The sequence below is a fragment of the Gorilla gorilla genome, chromosome 14 (assembly GCF_029281585.2).
Source record: "Gorilla gorilla gorilla isolate KB3781 chromosome 14, NHGRI_mGorGor1-v2.1_pri, whole genome shotgun sequence".
Classification (NCBI taxonomy): Eukaryota; Metazoa; Chordata; class Mammalia; order Primates; family Hominidae; genus Gorilla; species Gorilla gorilla.
In genome coordinates this window covers 114,815,678-114,830,883 of record NC_073238.2, presented here as the reverse complement: position 1 = coordinate 114,830,883, position 15,206 = coordinate 114,815,678, and the positions used below count along the sequence as shown (strand labels likewise).

Here is a 15,206-nt window from a genome sequence, read left to right as displayed (position 1 = left end):
AGAGGCTTAACTCCCATTTTGCTTTCTCCTGCCCTGACCAATTCCCATTGGAGTATTTTATACTGCTTCCCTGTAGCCTCATCCCCTGGATTCAGGCACATTAATCTCATCATTATAAATGAACTGTTTTCCTAGGGAAAGCGTGACTTTAAGACTGCTCTAGATCAGTCTTTATTTCTCAAAGAAATTCAGGGAATTTCCTCAACAAAGAATAGGATGTCATATTGTTTTAAGACAAACCAACAATAAGCCAACTAAATAACCTGCAAATCCTCCTTAGAAACATCCAAAGACCTAGATTAAATATAACAAACATCCTTCAAATGAAGAGCTTGGCTCACAAAAAAACTACAAGGGATGAAAAAGAAAAAGGAAGCAGGGCACAACGGCATGTGCATGTAGTCCCAGCTACTCAGGAGGCTGAAGCAGGACGATCACTTGAGCCCAGGAGTTCATGGCTGTAGTTTGCTATGATCACACTACTGCACTCCAGCCTGGGCAACAGAGCAAGGCTCTGTCTCAAAAAAAAAAAAAAAAACAAACAAACAGTAATCTGAAAATCTGGCTGGGCACGGTGGCTCAAACCTGTAATCCCAGCACTTTGGGAGGCTGAGGCGGGTGGATCACTTGAGGTCAGGAGTTCGAGACCAGCCTGGCCAACATGGTGAAACCCTGTCTCTACTGAAAATTCAGTAGTTTGGTGATGCATGCCTGTAAGCCCAGCTACTCGGGAGGCTGAGGCAGGAGAATCGCTTGAACCCAGGAGATGGAGGTTGCAGTGAGCTGAGATTGCGCCATTGCATTCCAGCCTGGACAACAAGAGCAAAACTCCGGCTCAAATAAATAAATAAATAAATAAATAATATAAAAATGAAAATCAGTCTGCATCCACAAGAGCCAGTCTTGGAGAGTGAAGGTGGGAATCTCAATAATCTAGAAGATTGGGTTTTAACGATCAGAGAAAGGAAACAGATCCCGTGTGAGTTGGAGGTTTGAAGGAAACCCTTCTGTCTAAAGCCAGGAGGCTCAAAGATTACATTCTCAGTGAAAGGTTGTGGGGGAGGAATCAACCTACTAAATAGAGAGGATAAACCCTATGTTCGTATCTCTGTGGTTCAAAGTAAAGGAAAATGTCTCTAGATATTAGAAACCACGAGCCTATTCAACAGGTGTGTATCTGTGTGTGTGCAATCTCATTCTGTTCTTCCCATTATCTTCAAAATTTGACAATCTTTATGCCAAAAATTTAATATAAAAATTAGTCCCAGATGAGTGATACCCTGGAGGGTGTGATGGAAACAAATATAACACCTATCCTACCTGGCCAAATCCATAACCCAAACCATCTTGAAATTCAACAACAAAAGCACCAAACATAAAATCACACACCAAAATTTAAACATGCAAGGAAACAATATGTTATGAGGAAGAGTCAGGAATAGAAATAAACACCCACAAACTTGAAATAATACAACAATATGATAGATTCTTTAAATTAAATATGCTAAAAATAAATATACTAAAGGCCTCAAATACATAAGAAAAAAGATAATACATAAAAACAGGCAGACTCAAAAAGGAGCAGAAAATCAACAGCTTACTCCACAGACAGCAAACAAGACAAATGTAACCAAAGTAATCAGGCTCAGGCAATTTTCATTATCGATGCAAAAACATTAGATGAGAGGTGGTTGAGGGACAAAATATTCACAAAGATTCAAAAACTCACCCCAAAAATTATTTAACAAAAAAAAAATGTACCATTATAATGGGAAGACCTGATGAAACCAAATGATCATACTTAGCATAACAACAGAACAATTCAACATTAAGAACCTCTTGTTATGATGTTACTATTAAAAAAAATAACATTACTGGCTGGGGTACGGTGGCTCACGCCTGTAATCCTAGCACTTTGGGAGGCCAAGGCAAGAGGATCTCTTGAGCCCAGGAGTTCAAGACCAGCCTGGGCAAGATGGTGAAACCCCATCTCTACAAAAAATACAAAAATTAGCCAGGCGTGGTGGCACGCACCTGTAGTCACAACTACTTGGGAAACTAAGGTGGGAGGATCGCTTGTGCCCAGGAAGTCAGGCTGCAGTGAGTTATAATCTCACCACTGCACTCCAGCCCGGGCAACTGAGAGAGACCCTGTCTCAAAAAAAAAAAAAAAAAGAAAGAAAGAACATCACTTATGAAGTAGTCTTGTCAAATATTTAATCTGAATCTATTCATGAGAAAATAATCATACAAAGCCAAAATATCTAAAAGCCAACATAATAAAAATCAAACAAAAAAAGAGGGAGGATAGGGGCACTATTTTAGATTAAGAGACTAAAGAGGTATAATAAACAAATGTAACTCATGAACCTTGATTGAACTGTGGATCAAAGAAAAATATTAAAAAGGACAACTGGGGTCAACTGGAAAAACCTGAATGTGGTAGGCATATTACATGATATTATAGAATAATGAGTTATTTTCTTAGGTTTCATAAGGTATTATAGATACGTAGAAAACCATACTTATTACTGCGAGATGAATAGGATTTACGGGTAAAATGCCACAATGTCTGTAACTTACTTTCTTTTTTTTTTTTTTTTCTTTTTTTTTGAGATGGAGTCTTGCTCTGTCGCTCAGGCTGGACTGCAGTGACACGATCTCAGCTCACTGCAAGCTCCGCCTCCTGGGTTCACACCATTCTCCTGCCTCAGCCTCCCAAGTAGCTGGGACCACAGGCGCCCGCCACCACGCCTGGCTAATTTTTTGTATTTTTAGTAGAGACAGGGTTTCACCGTGTTAGCCAGGATGGTCTCAATCTCCTGCCCTCATGATCTGCCCGCCTCAGCCTCCCAAAGTGCTGGGATTACAAGCGTGAGCCACCGCGCCCGGCCTCTTTTCTTTTCTTTTTCCTGTCCAGGGGATTCTTTTTAATGCTGCTTTTTTTTTTATATATACTTTAAGTTCTAGGGTACACGTGCACAACGTGCAGGTTTGTTACATAGGTATACATGTCTCATGTTGTTTTGCTGCACCCATCAACTCGTCATTTACATTAGGTATTTCCCCTAATGCTATCCCTCCCCCATACCCCCACCCCACGACAGGCCACAGTGTGTGATGTTCCCTGCCCTGTGTCCAAGTGTCTTCATTGTTCAATTCCCACCTATGAGTGAGAACATGCAGTGTTTTGTTTTCTGTCCCTGTGACAGTTTGCTGAGAATGATTTCCAGCTTCATCCATGTCCTGTAACTTATTTTCAAATTGTTTAGCCAAAAAAAAAAAAATGCACACACACAATGTACATATGGATACAGATATAAAGCAAACAAGCCAAAATGTTAACAATTGGTGAATCTAGGTGAAGGGTATACAGATACCGTTATACTCATATATAACAGTAAACTGATACCAATATACTGGTACTACTTTTCTAATTTTTTTCATTATGTTTGAAGAAAAGCTTCAGAAAAAAATATATATGAATGACCAATAACACAAAAAAGTACGCAACATCAGTATTCATCAGGAAAATCTAAAATTAAAAACACAATGACATACTGCTTCACAACCACTTAAAAATAAAACACAAAATCAAATGGACTGAAAACACCAGGTGTTGGCAAGGACACAAAAGCACCCTGACCTAGACATTTCTGGAGGGAGTAAAATATGATACAACCATGAAGGAGAACTGTTTAGCAGCTTCTTATAAATTTAAACATGCATGTATTTATTCTAGGCATCAGCAAAATACTGTCTACCCACTGGCCAAATCTGATCCAAGGGCTGTTTTTGCACAGCTCTCAAGCTAACAATAGTTTTCACATTTTTAAAGTGTTGTTAAAACAAAACAAAACAAAAAGAAGCATATGTAACAGCAACCACAGGGGCCTGCAAAATCTAAAATATATTTGCTATCCAGACAAAAATGTATTTACTTTCAAACAAAAAAAGGTTGCCAACTCCTTATCTACCCTAAGACCCAGCTACTCCACTCCTAGATATTTACCCAAAAAAAATCAAAATTATGTTCACAAAAAGACATGCAAAAGTTATACTTATAAAAATCTTGTTCATGGTAGCTAAAAATTGGGGAAGGTGGGTAATTGGGCCAGCTCATCCTAAAATTCACATGGAAGAGCGAAAGGACCAAGAATACTGAAGACAATTTTGAAGAACATGCTGGAGGGAAGGGACCAACAGAGGTAAACTGCATAATCATCTCTAAAAGCCAACATTTTTCTATCAAATATTAATTGTTTGCAAGTTAGCTGGCCTTCCTTCCTTGTGTGACTTATCAGTTGATATGTGCAGTATCCATTCATCTTTTTCCTTGCATAATTACCTTAAAAATTAGTTGTTTATTATTATAAACAACTAATGAATAGCTTTCGCAATCAATTGTTGCAGTATTTTCCTACTGGAATAGTATTTACATTTCCACATGTGAAATTAACATACAAAGCCTATAAAGTTTTTTACTCCAAGTTACATTTAAAATGCTCACCTCTTGAAAACAAACATGCAAAAATTAATACATCTGAATAGCATGGCTTTTTCATATTACTGATATTATAAAGCTGATTAGCTATGATAGTAACCTCTGTGATCATGTGCTGAGGATGCAAAAAATGCTGTTACAGGAATTCACCTTTTCAGCCTCTTTGAGACTGAAACAGAAACCACATAGCAGATTTGACCCTACTGTTGAGGTTTAAATGAAACTTTTGACATTCCCACCATCATTATCCTGCTTTTACTTATAGTATCTTTCTAGAAATTGACTTAAAGTAGGTCATAGTAAGAGAAAGTTTTGACTGAGTGTGCAGTTGCTTCCATTGTGGGGTCTGGTAAATTTTATTATAAATTATGTATCATAATCTCTGGTATATTCCCCACTGCTTTCAGCCAGAAGTGGTGAAAAGTCTCTAAAATGTAAAACTACCACATCTGCTTCAGGGAAGGTACAAATGAGAAAAACCTAACAACAATTCTTTTGAAACCACTTTTGCGAAGTCTGAAAAGTCTACCTGTAGATCAGAATACAATCATGCGCCATATGACATCTTGGTCAGTAATGTACTGCATCTGCATTTCAGCTCCAATAATGGAGCTGAAAAATTGCTATTTGCCTAGTGATGTCTTTTTTTATTTTTGTGGGTATACAGGAGGTGTATATGTTTATGGAGTACATGAAATATTTTGATACAAGCATACAATGTATAATAATCACATCAGGATAAATGGGGTAGCCATCATCTAAATCATTCATTTATTTGTGTTACAAGCATCCCAATTCTATTCCCTAAATTATTCTAAAATGTACCACAAATTACTGCAGACTGTAGTCACCCTGTTGTGCTATCAAATACAAGATCTTATTTATTCCATCTAACTATATTCTTGTACCCATTAATCATCCCCACCCCTCCACTCCATACACCCTGCCAAGCCTCTGGTAACCATCCTTCTACTCTCTCTCTCTATGAGTCCAGTTGTTTTCATTTTTAGCTCCCACAAATGAGTGAGTACATGCAAAACTTGTCTTTCTGTGCCTGGCTTATTGCTCTTAACATGTCCTCCACCAGTTCCATCCATGCTATTGCAAATGACAAGATCTCATTCTTTTCTACGGCTAAATGGTCCCGTACATATGTACATTTTCTTTATCCATTCATCTGTTGATGGACACTTAAGTTGCCTCCAAATCTTGGCTATTGTGAAAAATGCTACAATAAACATGGGAGTGCAGATATCTCCTCCATATACTGATTTCCCTGGTGCTAGGTGTACACCTAGAAGCAGATGTACATCTAGCAGCCGGATCATATGATAGTTTTAGTTTTTTGAGAAACCTCCATACTGTTCTTTATAGTGGTTGTATTAATTTACATTCCCACCAACAGCATATGAGGGTTCTTTCTCTACATCCTCGACAGTACTCGTTATGTCTTTTGGATAAAAGCCGTTTTAACCGGGGTAAGATTTTATCTCATTGTACTTTTGATCTGCATTTCCGTAATGATCAATAATGTCAAGCACCTTTACATATACCTGTTTGTGATTTGTATGTCTTCTTCTGAGAAATGACTATTCAGATCTTTTGCCCCTTTTTATTTTCCTTTGGACATAGTCTCACTTGGTCGCCCACGCTAGAGTGCAGTGGCACGATCTTGGCTCACAGCAACCTCCACCTCCCAGGTTCAAGCTTCTTGCCCCAGTCTCCAAGTAGCTGGGACTACAGATGTGTGCCACCACACGCGGCTATTTTTGTATTTTTAGTAGAGACAGGGTTTCACCATCTTGGCCAGGCTGGTTAAACATGCATTTATTTATTCTAGGTCTCAAACTCATGACCTCAAGTGATCTGCCTGCTTGGCCTCCCAAAGTGCTGGGATTACAGGCGTGAACCACCACACCTGGCTATTTTGCCCATTTTTTAATCAAATTACTAGATTTTTTTCCTATAGAGTTGTTTGAGCTCCTTATACATTCTGGTTACTAATCCCTCATCAGATGGGTAGTTTGCAAATATTTTCTCCCATTCTGTGGGTTGTCTCTTCATTTTGTTGTTTCCTTGGCTGCGTAGAAGCTTTCTAACTTGATGTGATCCCATGCCTACTGATGTCTTGATGAGCCTGATCCTCTGCAGGTCTAGGCTAATGTGTGCATTTGAGTCTTCGTTTTTACCAAAAAAGTTCAAAAAGTCAAAAACAAATGAAAAATAAAAAACTTTAAAAACAGAAAAAAGCTTATAAAATAAGGATATAAAGAAAACATTTTTGTACAGTTATACAGTGTTTGCATTTTATGCTGTTTTATTATGAAAGAGTCAAAGAGTAAACCCGGGCGTGGTGGCTCACGCTTGTAATCCCAGCCCGTTGGGAGGCCGAAGCAGGTGGATTACCTGAGGTCAGGAGTTCAAGACCAGCCTGGCCAACATGGTGAAACCCCGTCTCTACTAAAAATACAAAAATTAGCCAAGCGTGGTGACACATGCCTGTAATCCCAGCTACTGGAGAGGATGAGGCAGGAGAATGGCTTGAACCCAGGAGACAGAGGTTGCAGTGAGCCAAGACTGCGCCACTGCACTCTAGCTTGGCCAACAGAGCAAGACTCTGTCTCAAAAAAAAAAAAAAGAAAGAGTCAAAGAGTAAAGACAAAATTTAAAAGTTTATAATTTTAAAAAGTTATGGTATGCTAAGGTTAATTTATTATTGAAGAAAGAAAACTATTTTTCTATAAATGTTGTGTAGCCTAAGTATACAGTGTTTATGAAGTCTATAGTAGTGACGGTAATGTCCTAGGCCTTCGATCACTCCCTGACTCACCCAGACCAGCTTCCAGTCCTGCAAGCTCCTTTCACAGTAAGTGCCCTATACAAGTGTACCATTTTTTATCTTTTATACTATATTTTTACTGTACCTTTTCTGTGTTTAGATACACTTATATACACAAATACTTACCATTGTGTTCCAATTGCCTACAGTATTTAGTACAGTCACGTGCTGTACAGGTTTGTAGCACAGGAGGAATAGGCCATACCATACAGGTGTGTACTAGGCTGTATCATCAAGGTTTGTGTAAGTACATTCTGTGATGGTCACACAATATTGAACTCACCTAACGATGCATTTCTCAGAACATATCCCTGTCATTAACTGATGGACCCTACCAAAGGGTCCCATTATCAAAAGTAGTATGAGACAATGAGAAACAATGCTTGCACTAGTATTCAACTACTTATATTTCATGCCATAAAGATTTAATAATTTACATTCTTTCCCCATGGGATTTTTTTCTACTCATTCATAACATTACTACTAAAAAAATCCCTGCTGTGGGCCGGGTGTGGTGGCTCAAGCCTGTAATCCCAGCACTTTGGGAGGCCGGGGCAGGCAGATCACCTAAGGTCAGGAGTTCAACACCAGCCTGGCCAACATGGTGAAACCCCGTCTCTACAAAAATACAAAAATCAGCCAGGCATGATGGCAGGTGCTTGTAATCCCAGCTACTCAGGAGGCTGAGGCGGGAGAATCGCTTGAACCCAGGAGGCAGAGGTTGTAGTGAGGTGAGATCACACCACTGCACTCCAGCCTGGACAACAAAGCAAGACTCTGTCCCAAAAAAAAAAAAAAAAGACCTGCTGTGTTAAAAGTACCAAATAAAAGTATATCTGCTTTATGCTAAACCTTCTTTTGTTCGTATCCAATTAGCATTAGCCTATCTTTCATTTTTGTCAAACTTTCAGCTGAACACGTTGAAGCATTTAGGAAAGGTTAAACAATTGTAGCATTCCCTTAGTGATACTGAAGTTATGCTGGGGGAAAGTGCTCTCATAAGGGAGCATTGTGTAAACATTTCATTGATCTTTGACTCAAACTTTCTCATGCTTTGCTTAAGTCTACTTGGTGACCAGCAATCAGCCTGGCAATTCTTCTGTCTAAGTTTTTAAAGCTATGAAAAGAAAATACTTACGGCACATATAGAAGATACTGTGATACTGCCATTTTGCTTAACACAACAGTGAACAAGTAAACAGTTTTTAAACTTGAATGTATCTTGTGCAGGCCAAGAAAAAAAGCCTGTATGTCTCACTTTTTCTGCTTGACCCAAAATTAAGTCCTGATTTAAACAAAGCAAAAACATACTTACAGAACTAGCATCAACATCACTGTGGATGGCAACTGTCTTAATGCCCATCTTCTTGCAAGTTCTAATAACCTATTTTAAAATATATTAATGTCTATTAATAGTGATTCACACTTAAAGGGGTTTAATAATAAATACTTTCAGAGTAAAATGGAAAATAAGACGAAAATTCTACTCACCCGACATGCAATTTCTCCTCTATTAGCAATAAGAATTTTATCAAAAGTCTGAAGAGAGAAAAAACACATTCATTAGAAATTGTTACTTTTAAACCGATGGTTTAAGACCAAAAAACACCAAGTTTTTCCAACATCAACACTGAATATAATCCTAATAAACATTACTTCCTAGAGTAACATTAAATACTATATTACTTAGAGTAATATTAAATGTACTATAAATACTTAGGGTAATATTAAAATAGGTTATTAAATAGTATAATCGTTTACAACCAGGGAACTACAAAATTCATCTGATATGATCGGGTTCTATAATTACTTTGTTAAAGCACTGTAGGTTAATGTATTCACAATGGGGGTATTTACATATTCTGTAGCCAAAAGAAAATCTTCAAATGATATTTCAGACACTAAAAGACTTTGGTCAAGCCCGGGTGCAGTGGCTCACGCCTGTAATCCCAGCACTTTGGGAGGCCAAGGCAGGTGGATCACGAGGTCAGGAGCTCGAGACCAGCCTGACCAACACGGTAAAATCCCATCTCTACTAAAAATACAAAAAGGCTGGGCACGGTGGCTCACGCCTGTAATCCCAGCACTTTGGGAGGCCAAGGTGGCTGGATCACAAGGTCAGGAGATCGAGACCATCCTGACCAATATGGTGAAACCCTGTCTCTACTAAAAATACAAAAAAAAAAAAAAAAAAAAAAAAAAAGGAGCTGGGTCTAGTGGTACGCGCCTCTAATCTCAGCTACTCGGGAGGCTGAGGCAGGAGAATGGCTTGAACCCGGAAGGCGGAGACTGCAGTGAGCTGAGATCACGCCACTGCACTCCTGTCTGGTGACAAAGCGAGTCTCCGTCTCTAAATAAATAAATAAATAATTTAAATACAAAAATTAGCCGGCGTGGTGGTGCATGCCTGTAATCCCAAATGCTGGTAATCCCAAGTAATCCCAGCTACTTGGGAGGCTGAGGCAGGAATCACTTGAACCTGGGAGGCGGAGGTTGCAGTGAGCTAAAATCGTGCCACTGCACTCCAGCCTGGGTGACAGAGCAAGACTCCATCTCAAAAAATAAATAAATAAATAAACAAAAAAAACACTTTGGCCAAAATTACTTGACAATTTATTTTCTAAATTCTGGGAAATTCTAAGTGTCATGAGTTGTTTTCAAAGGGAAGTCTGATACTAAGTAAGTATAATTTATCTGCCATCTCTGTTGGGACAGGGCATATTTTCAGTAACTCAGAATAGGTACCTAATTGTGCATATATCCAAAAATGCCCAGACTAAGCAGATTACACCATTTGAATACAATGTTAAGTTTGAATAACCACCAAATTTTGAAGCAGCTGAGACCAAACAGTACAGAAGTTGTGTATCCTGTGTTTATCTAGAGACCTAAACCCAAGTCCAGCTTTGCCACTAATGACCTATTTAACTTTAAGCAAATCAATCTCTGTAGGCCTTGATTTCCACATAAACTGGTAGCACTCAAATGGAAAGCTATTTAGTAAGGTTTTCTTCCTACTCTAAAATTGTATAAGCTAATCGTTTTTTAAAACACACCATTCCAAGTAATTTGGATGTAATACACATTAGCACACGGTAATTTCTGTATTTGTGAATTATTTTTAAGTTCAACGGAACTACAGAAAAAATGTGTCAGTTATATTTCTAAAAGAAGAGTTAGAGTTATAAATGATCTTTTAAAAAGTACTCTTATATAACCTAGAGCAGTTTGTTTGTTTGTTTGTTTTTTGAGATGGAGTCTCACTCTGTCGCCCAGGCTGAAGTGCAGTGGTACGATCTCAGCTCACTGTAACCTCCGTCTCCCAGGTTCAACATATTCTCCTGCCTCAGCCTCCTAATAGCTGGGATTACAGGTGCGCACCACCAAGCCCGGCTAATTTCTTTGTATTTTTAGTAGAGATGGGGTTTCCCCATGTTGGTCAGGCCGGCCTCGAACTCCTGACTTCAGGTGATCCGCCTGCCTCGGCCTCCCAAAGTGCTGGATTACAAGCCTGAGCCACCACACCCGGCCTACAGCAGTATTTTAACATACAGGAAAAAGTCCAGAATCTCAGAAGTGAAAAAAGCTTGCTAGGTCTTGGTTTAACCTTTACATCATATATGTCTTAACTCCTCCAACCCGAGCCAAGCCCCTGCCTTAAAAATAGGTAAACTTCTAATGTGATAAAACTCGAAGCCACTCACACCTCAGGTCTGAGAATGCATAATCATCTACTTTTCTGTATTTAAATGGTCATGGTAAACCCCTCTTAAGCAGTAAGCATATCCTGAGAACACAATGTTTACACTTCCTTAAATGGGTTTTAAAATGTGATGTTAATATTAACTGTGAAACAGACCACATCTGATAATCACCACAAACACCACTCCTAGAAATTATATATTAAGCAATTGTTACAGCGAATACAACAAATCATGATAACACTGGAAGAATTAAGCAAGAATCCCCATTCTAATTTCTGTTCAAGCAGCAGAATGGTCATTACGAGTCAGTCTGCAGCCAAGCCACCCAGGCTGAACTCCCAACATTCTATGTTCTCCTCCTGTGTGTCCTGCTATGAACAAGTCACCCTTCTTGCCTCTCATTTCCTGGTATGTAAAATAAGGGTAAAAACAGCACCTGCCACAAGAGGTTGTGAGAATGATTTGAATTAACACTCTTAAAGTGTTCAGAATAACGTCTAGCATGTAATATATACTCATTCAGCATTAGCTATGGCTACTGTTCTTCACCCCTTTGGGCTACATGTCAGACTGTTATGAATTTAGGAGTGTGCCCCTATCTGTCTAAATGGGGAAAAGCTATAACAAAACAAATACCTGCACCTGACACATCTTCTCTGTTAAGGGCTATTAATGTATTACCAATTAGCGCATAAAACCCAATAAAACTAATCATATCAATTAATCTTCCATACATAAAATTTTCTTTTAAATAAATCATAGATGCATACAATTCAGAATTTTTAAAGTACAAAAGGGGATACACTGAAGAGACACCCAAGTCCCTGCCCAAAAGGCAACCACTGTTACTGGTCTCCTATATATTCTTCCAGGTAGGCTATGCCTATCAAAGAATATGCATACAAATCAATTAAACCCAACCTTAAAACTGCCCCTCTGCATCAACAATTACAGGTAAATATCAAGTGCATTTGGCAACTTCAAAGTAAAATATGGCACAACCACAACAAATTGTGTTAAATGCTCTAATAAGGCTTTGTGCAGGATGCTACACACAGAGAAGGGAGCACATGAACAGCATGTGTAAAGGCCGTGACACTGGAAGAAGAGGGTAGCACTAAGCAACTACAAGGAATTCTCAATATGACTGAAGCGCATGGTATGCTTAGGAGAGTTGTAGCAAATAAAGCTAGGATAAAAAAAAGTCCAGATGATGGAAGGACTCATATGCCATTCAAGGAACTGGGACTTGATCCTATATGTGGAGAGTCACTCATAAGGCAAGCTGAAGACACTCAGGAAAAAACAACTATAAATTAGGATCCTGGATCCTTGAAGATAGATGAGATTTCAGGTACCAGAAGAGATAATGAAGAACTTTGGCAGTAGCTGCTCTATAACTGTACTAATAATGTCATCTGAAGTAAAAGATTTCCTAAGGATCTTTTTTGTTGTTGTTATTTTTCTCTTAACCCATTCTCTCTCTACCCCTCCCTCTTCCTTTCCCTTCCCTAGGTTTAGATGCTCTCTCCCAGGCTCTAACTCCATAGCTAGCACCACACTCCATTCAGAGACCAAGAGGACTGAGCTGGCCCTGCACTGGGTACTTGTTGGAATGACGGCAGAACTCTGGACACTGGGTCACTTGCCCAACTCTTCTGAGAAAGGATACAGCACAATGGGTAAGTCCACCAGCTCTGGAAAAGGACAGGCATGAGTTTACACCCAGCTACTCACTATCCATGGGTTTTGAGTCTTGCTTTCCAAATGTGCAAAATTCAGTTAAGGACATTAAGCAGCCGACATTTAGGACACGTTTTGTATACAGCAGGCACTGGGATGAATCCCTTCTGTGCATTATCTCATCTATCAGGTAATGGCTATGACAACAGTATCTAGCATAATAATCCCACGAAGTCAGTTCTGATAATATCTCCGTTTTACCAACAAGAAAACTAAGGCTTGATGAGGCCAAATCACTTGCCTTAAATCACTTACAAAGTTCACTAGTGGTAAAGTCAGAGAGGTCACATCCAGGTATTCATGTCAGAAATATCATGATATAATGTGATCAGAGTATAACAATGCAAGCTCTAAACACTATGTTATTAACAACACCTAAGATCACTTTTTTTTTTTCTTAAGAGACGGGGTTTTGCTCTGTTACCCAGGTTGATACGGAACTCTTGGTCTCAAGGAATCCCGTGTCTCGGCCTCCCAGAGCGCAGGGACTGTAGGCGTAAGCCACTGAGCCCAGCCAGCTCACATTACTGTGAAAGGAACAGCATAGTACTGTACTGGCTCACACTAACTTAAGGCCAACTGAAACTTAATGGTCTTGATCCAAGCAAGCTACCATAAGTTAAATCTTCCTTATTCTCATGAACATACGTAAGACAACAAGTTAGCTTGTTAAAACTCAAGTTAAAAAAAATAACGTTTTCAGTAACGATTAAATTTCACCTGGATAATCTGCACATGATGTAAGTCACTGATAAAATGTGGAATAAGAAATGAGTTAATAACAGATTCAAACGAGAATCAATTTATTTAACAAATATGTATTACACCAAAGACCAAGTCTACTTGCACTTGGGACAGTAGGTATAAACAAACCAGGTCAGTATTTAATGAACGGTTACAAGGACAGCAGGAATCCGGGAAGGAGAAAGGTCTGATTAAGTGCAGCCCTCAAGTGAAGGGTGAAGCGACGAACTTAGTCTGAACATGTACCTGTACTACGAATAGGTGCCAAAGAATATTCATCACTCACTGAGGGAAACACAGTTTCTCCACAGCCACCTTGGGCAAGGGCACAGCAAAGGAGATGGCAAAGATAGCAGGGAGCAGAATTGATTTCAGGATTTATGACGAAACATGCTTAGTGAATTCCAAGGAGATTCCACTTCTACACCCTTTATCCCTGCTATCTCTTTAAATGTGCTAAACCTGGGCCAGGCACGGTAGCTCATGCCTACAATGCCAGCACTTTGGGAGGTGGAGGCAGGTGGATCACCTGAGGTCAGGAGCTCGAGACCAGCCTGGCCAACATGGTGAAACTCCATCTCTACTAAAAACACAAAAAAAAATTAGCCGGATGTGGTGGTGTGTGCCTGTAATCCCAGCTACTTGGGAGGCTGAGGCAGGAGAATCGCTTGAACTCGGAAGGTGGAGGCTGCAGTGAGCCAAGATCATGCCACTGCACTCCAGCCTGGGTGACAGAGCGAGACTCTGTCTCAAAAAAAAATAAATAAATGTGCTAAACCCAGACAGTTACATACATTTATTTATTTTTAGTAATTACCAGTGGTCACCAATGTGGGAGGTCAGTTAGCTATTTCTGTAACTTCACTATGAGGTTATAATGAAAGCAAGTACCAGACCAAACTCTGTCCACACATACAAACATTTATTAAGACATAAAAAGAATCATAAAACCTGCTTGATAAGTTCAGTGAAATCTTAACTTCCTGTACTTTGTAAGGCTCCAAAAGACTGCAAGAAAGGCTCACCATAGGCAAAAAAAACAATATTCTGATTTGGCTAACCATACTCTCAGACTAAGCCATCAAGAATCCACCAGACAAGTGGCTGAACACAGAACTATTCATTTAGGGATCGGGCCCGAGTATTATCCTTAAAGGTAAAGAATTAAAGGCCAACTACATTATTACATTCTAACAGTACAAAGGCACAGAATTTCCCTAAAGCAATAGCCAATAACATATATTGACGAATATCACAAACTTCCTAATGACAGCCCATTTCTTTTTTTCTTTTCTTTCTTTTTTTATTTTTTTTATTTTTATTTTTTGAGACAGGATCTCGCCCTTTAGCCTAGCAGTCTGGAGTACAGTGGTGCAATCATGGCTCACTGAAGCCCTGACCTCCTGGGCTCAAGTGATCCTCCCACCTTAGCTTCCTGTGTGGCTGGAACTACAGGCGCACGCCACCACACCCAGCTAATTTTTGCGGGGTGTTTTTTTGTTTTTTTTTTTTTTGGTAGAGACAGGGTTTTGCCAGGCTGGTCTCAAGTTCCTGACCTCAAGCAATCCACCGGCCTCAAACTCCCAAAGTGCTGGGATTACAGGCGTGGGCCATCACACCTGGCTGATAGCCCACTTCTAACAGTTATTACGCTAATGAGGAAGGCTACCAG

The 15,206-nt window shown here is 39.4% G+C and overlaps 1 protein-coding gene across 7 annotated transcripts in view; it reads right to left on the bottom strand.

Annotated features, from left to right (window-relative positions):
* Nucleotides 1-15,206, bottom strand: part of PCCA (propionyl-CoA carboxylase subunit alpha) — a 456,523-nt gene that overhangs the window by 414,306 nt on the left and 27,011 nt on the right. For all 7 annotated transcript variants that reach the window (XR_010130619.1, XM_019039752.4, XM_055360016.2 and 4 more), the window contains 2 exons: nt 8,835-8,882; nt 8,659-8,727 (listed from right to left, as the gene is read on the bottom strand). Coding sequence is in view for 6 of the 7 variants with exons in the window: in XM_019039752.4 (XP_018895297.3) it covers nt 8,659-8,727; nt 8,835-8,882 (117 nt within the window). In the remaining variant the exon portion in view is untranslated. The remainder of the gene's footprint in view (nt 1-8,658; nt 8,728-8,834; nt 8,883-15,206) is intronic.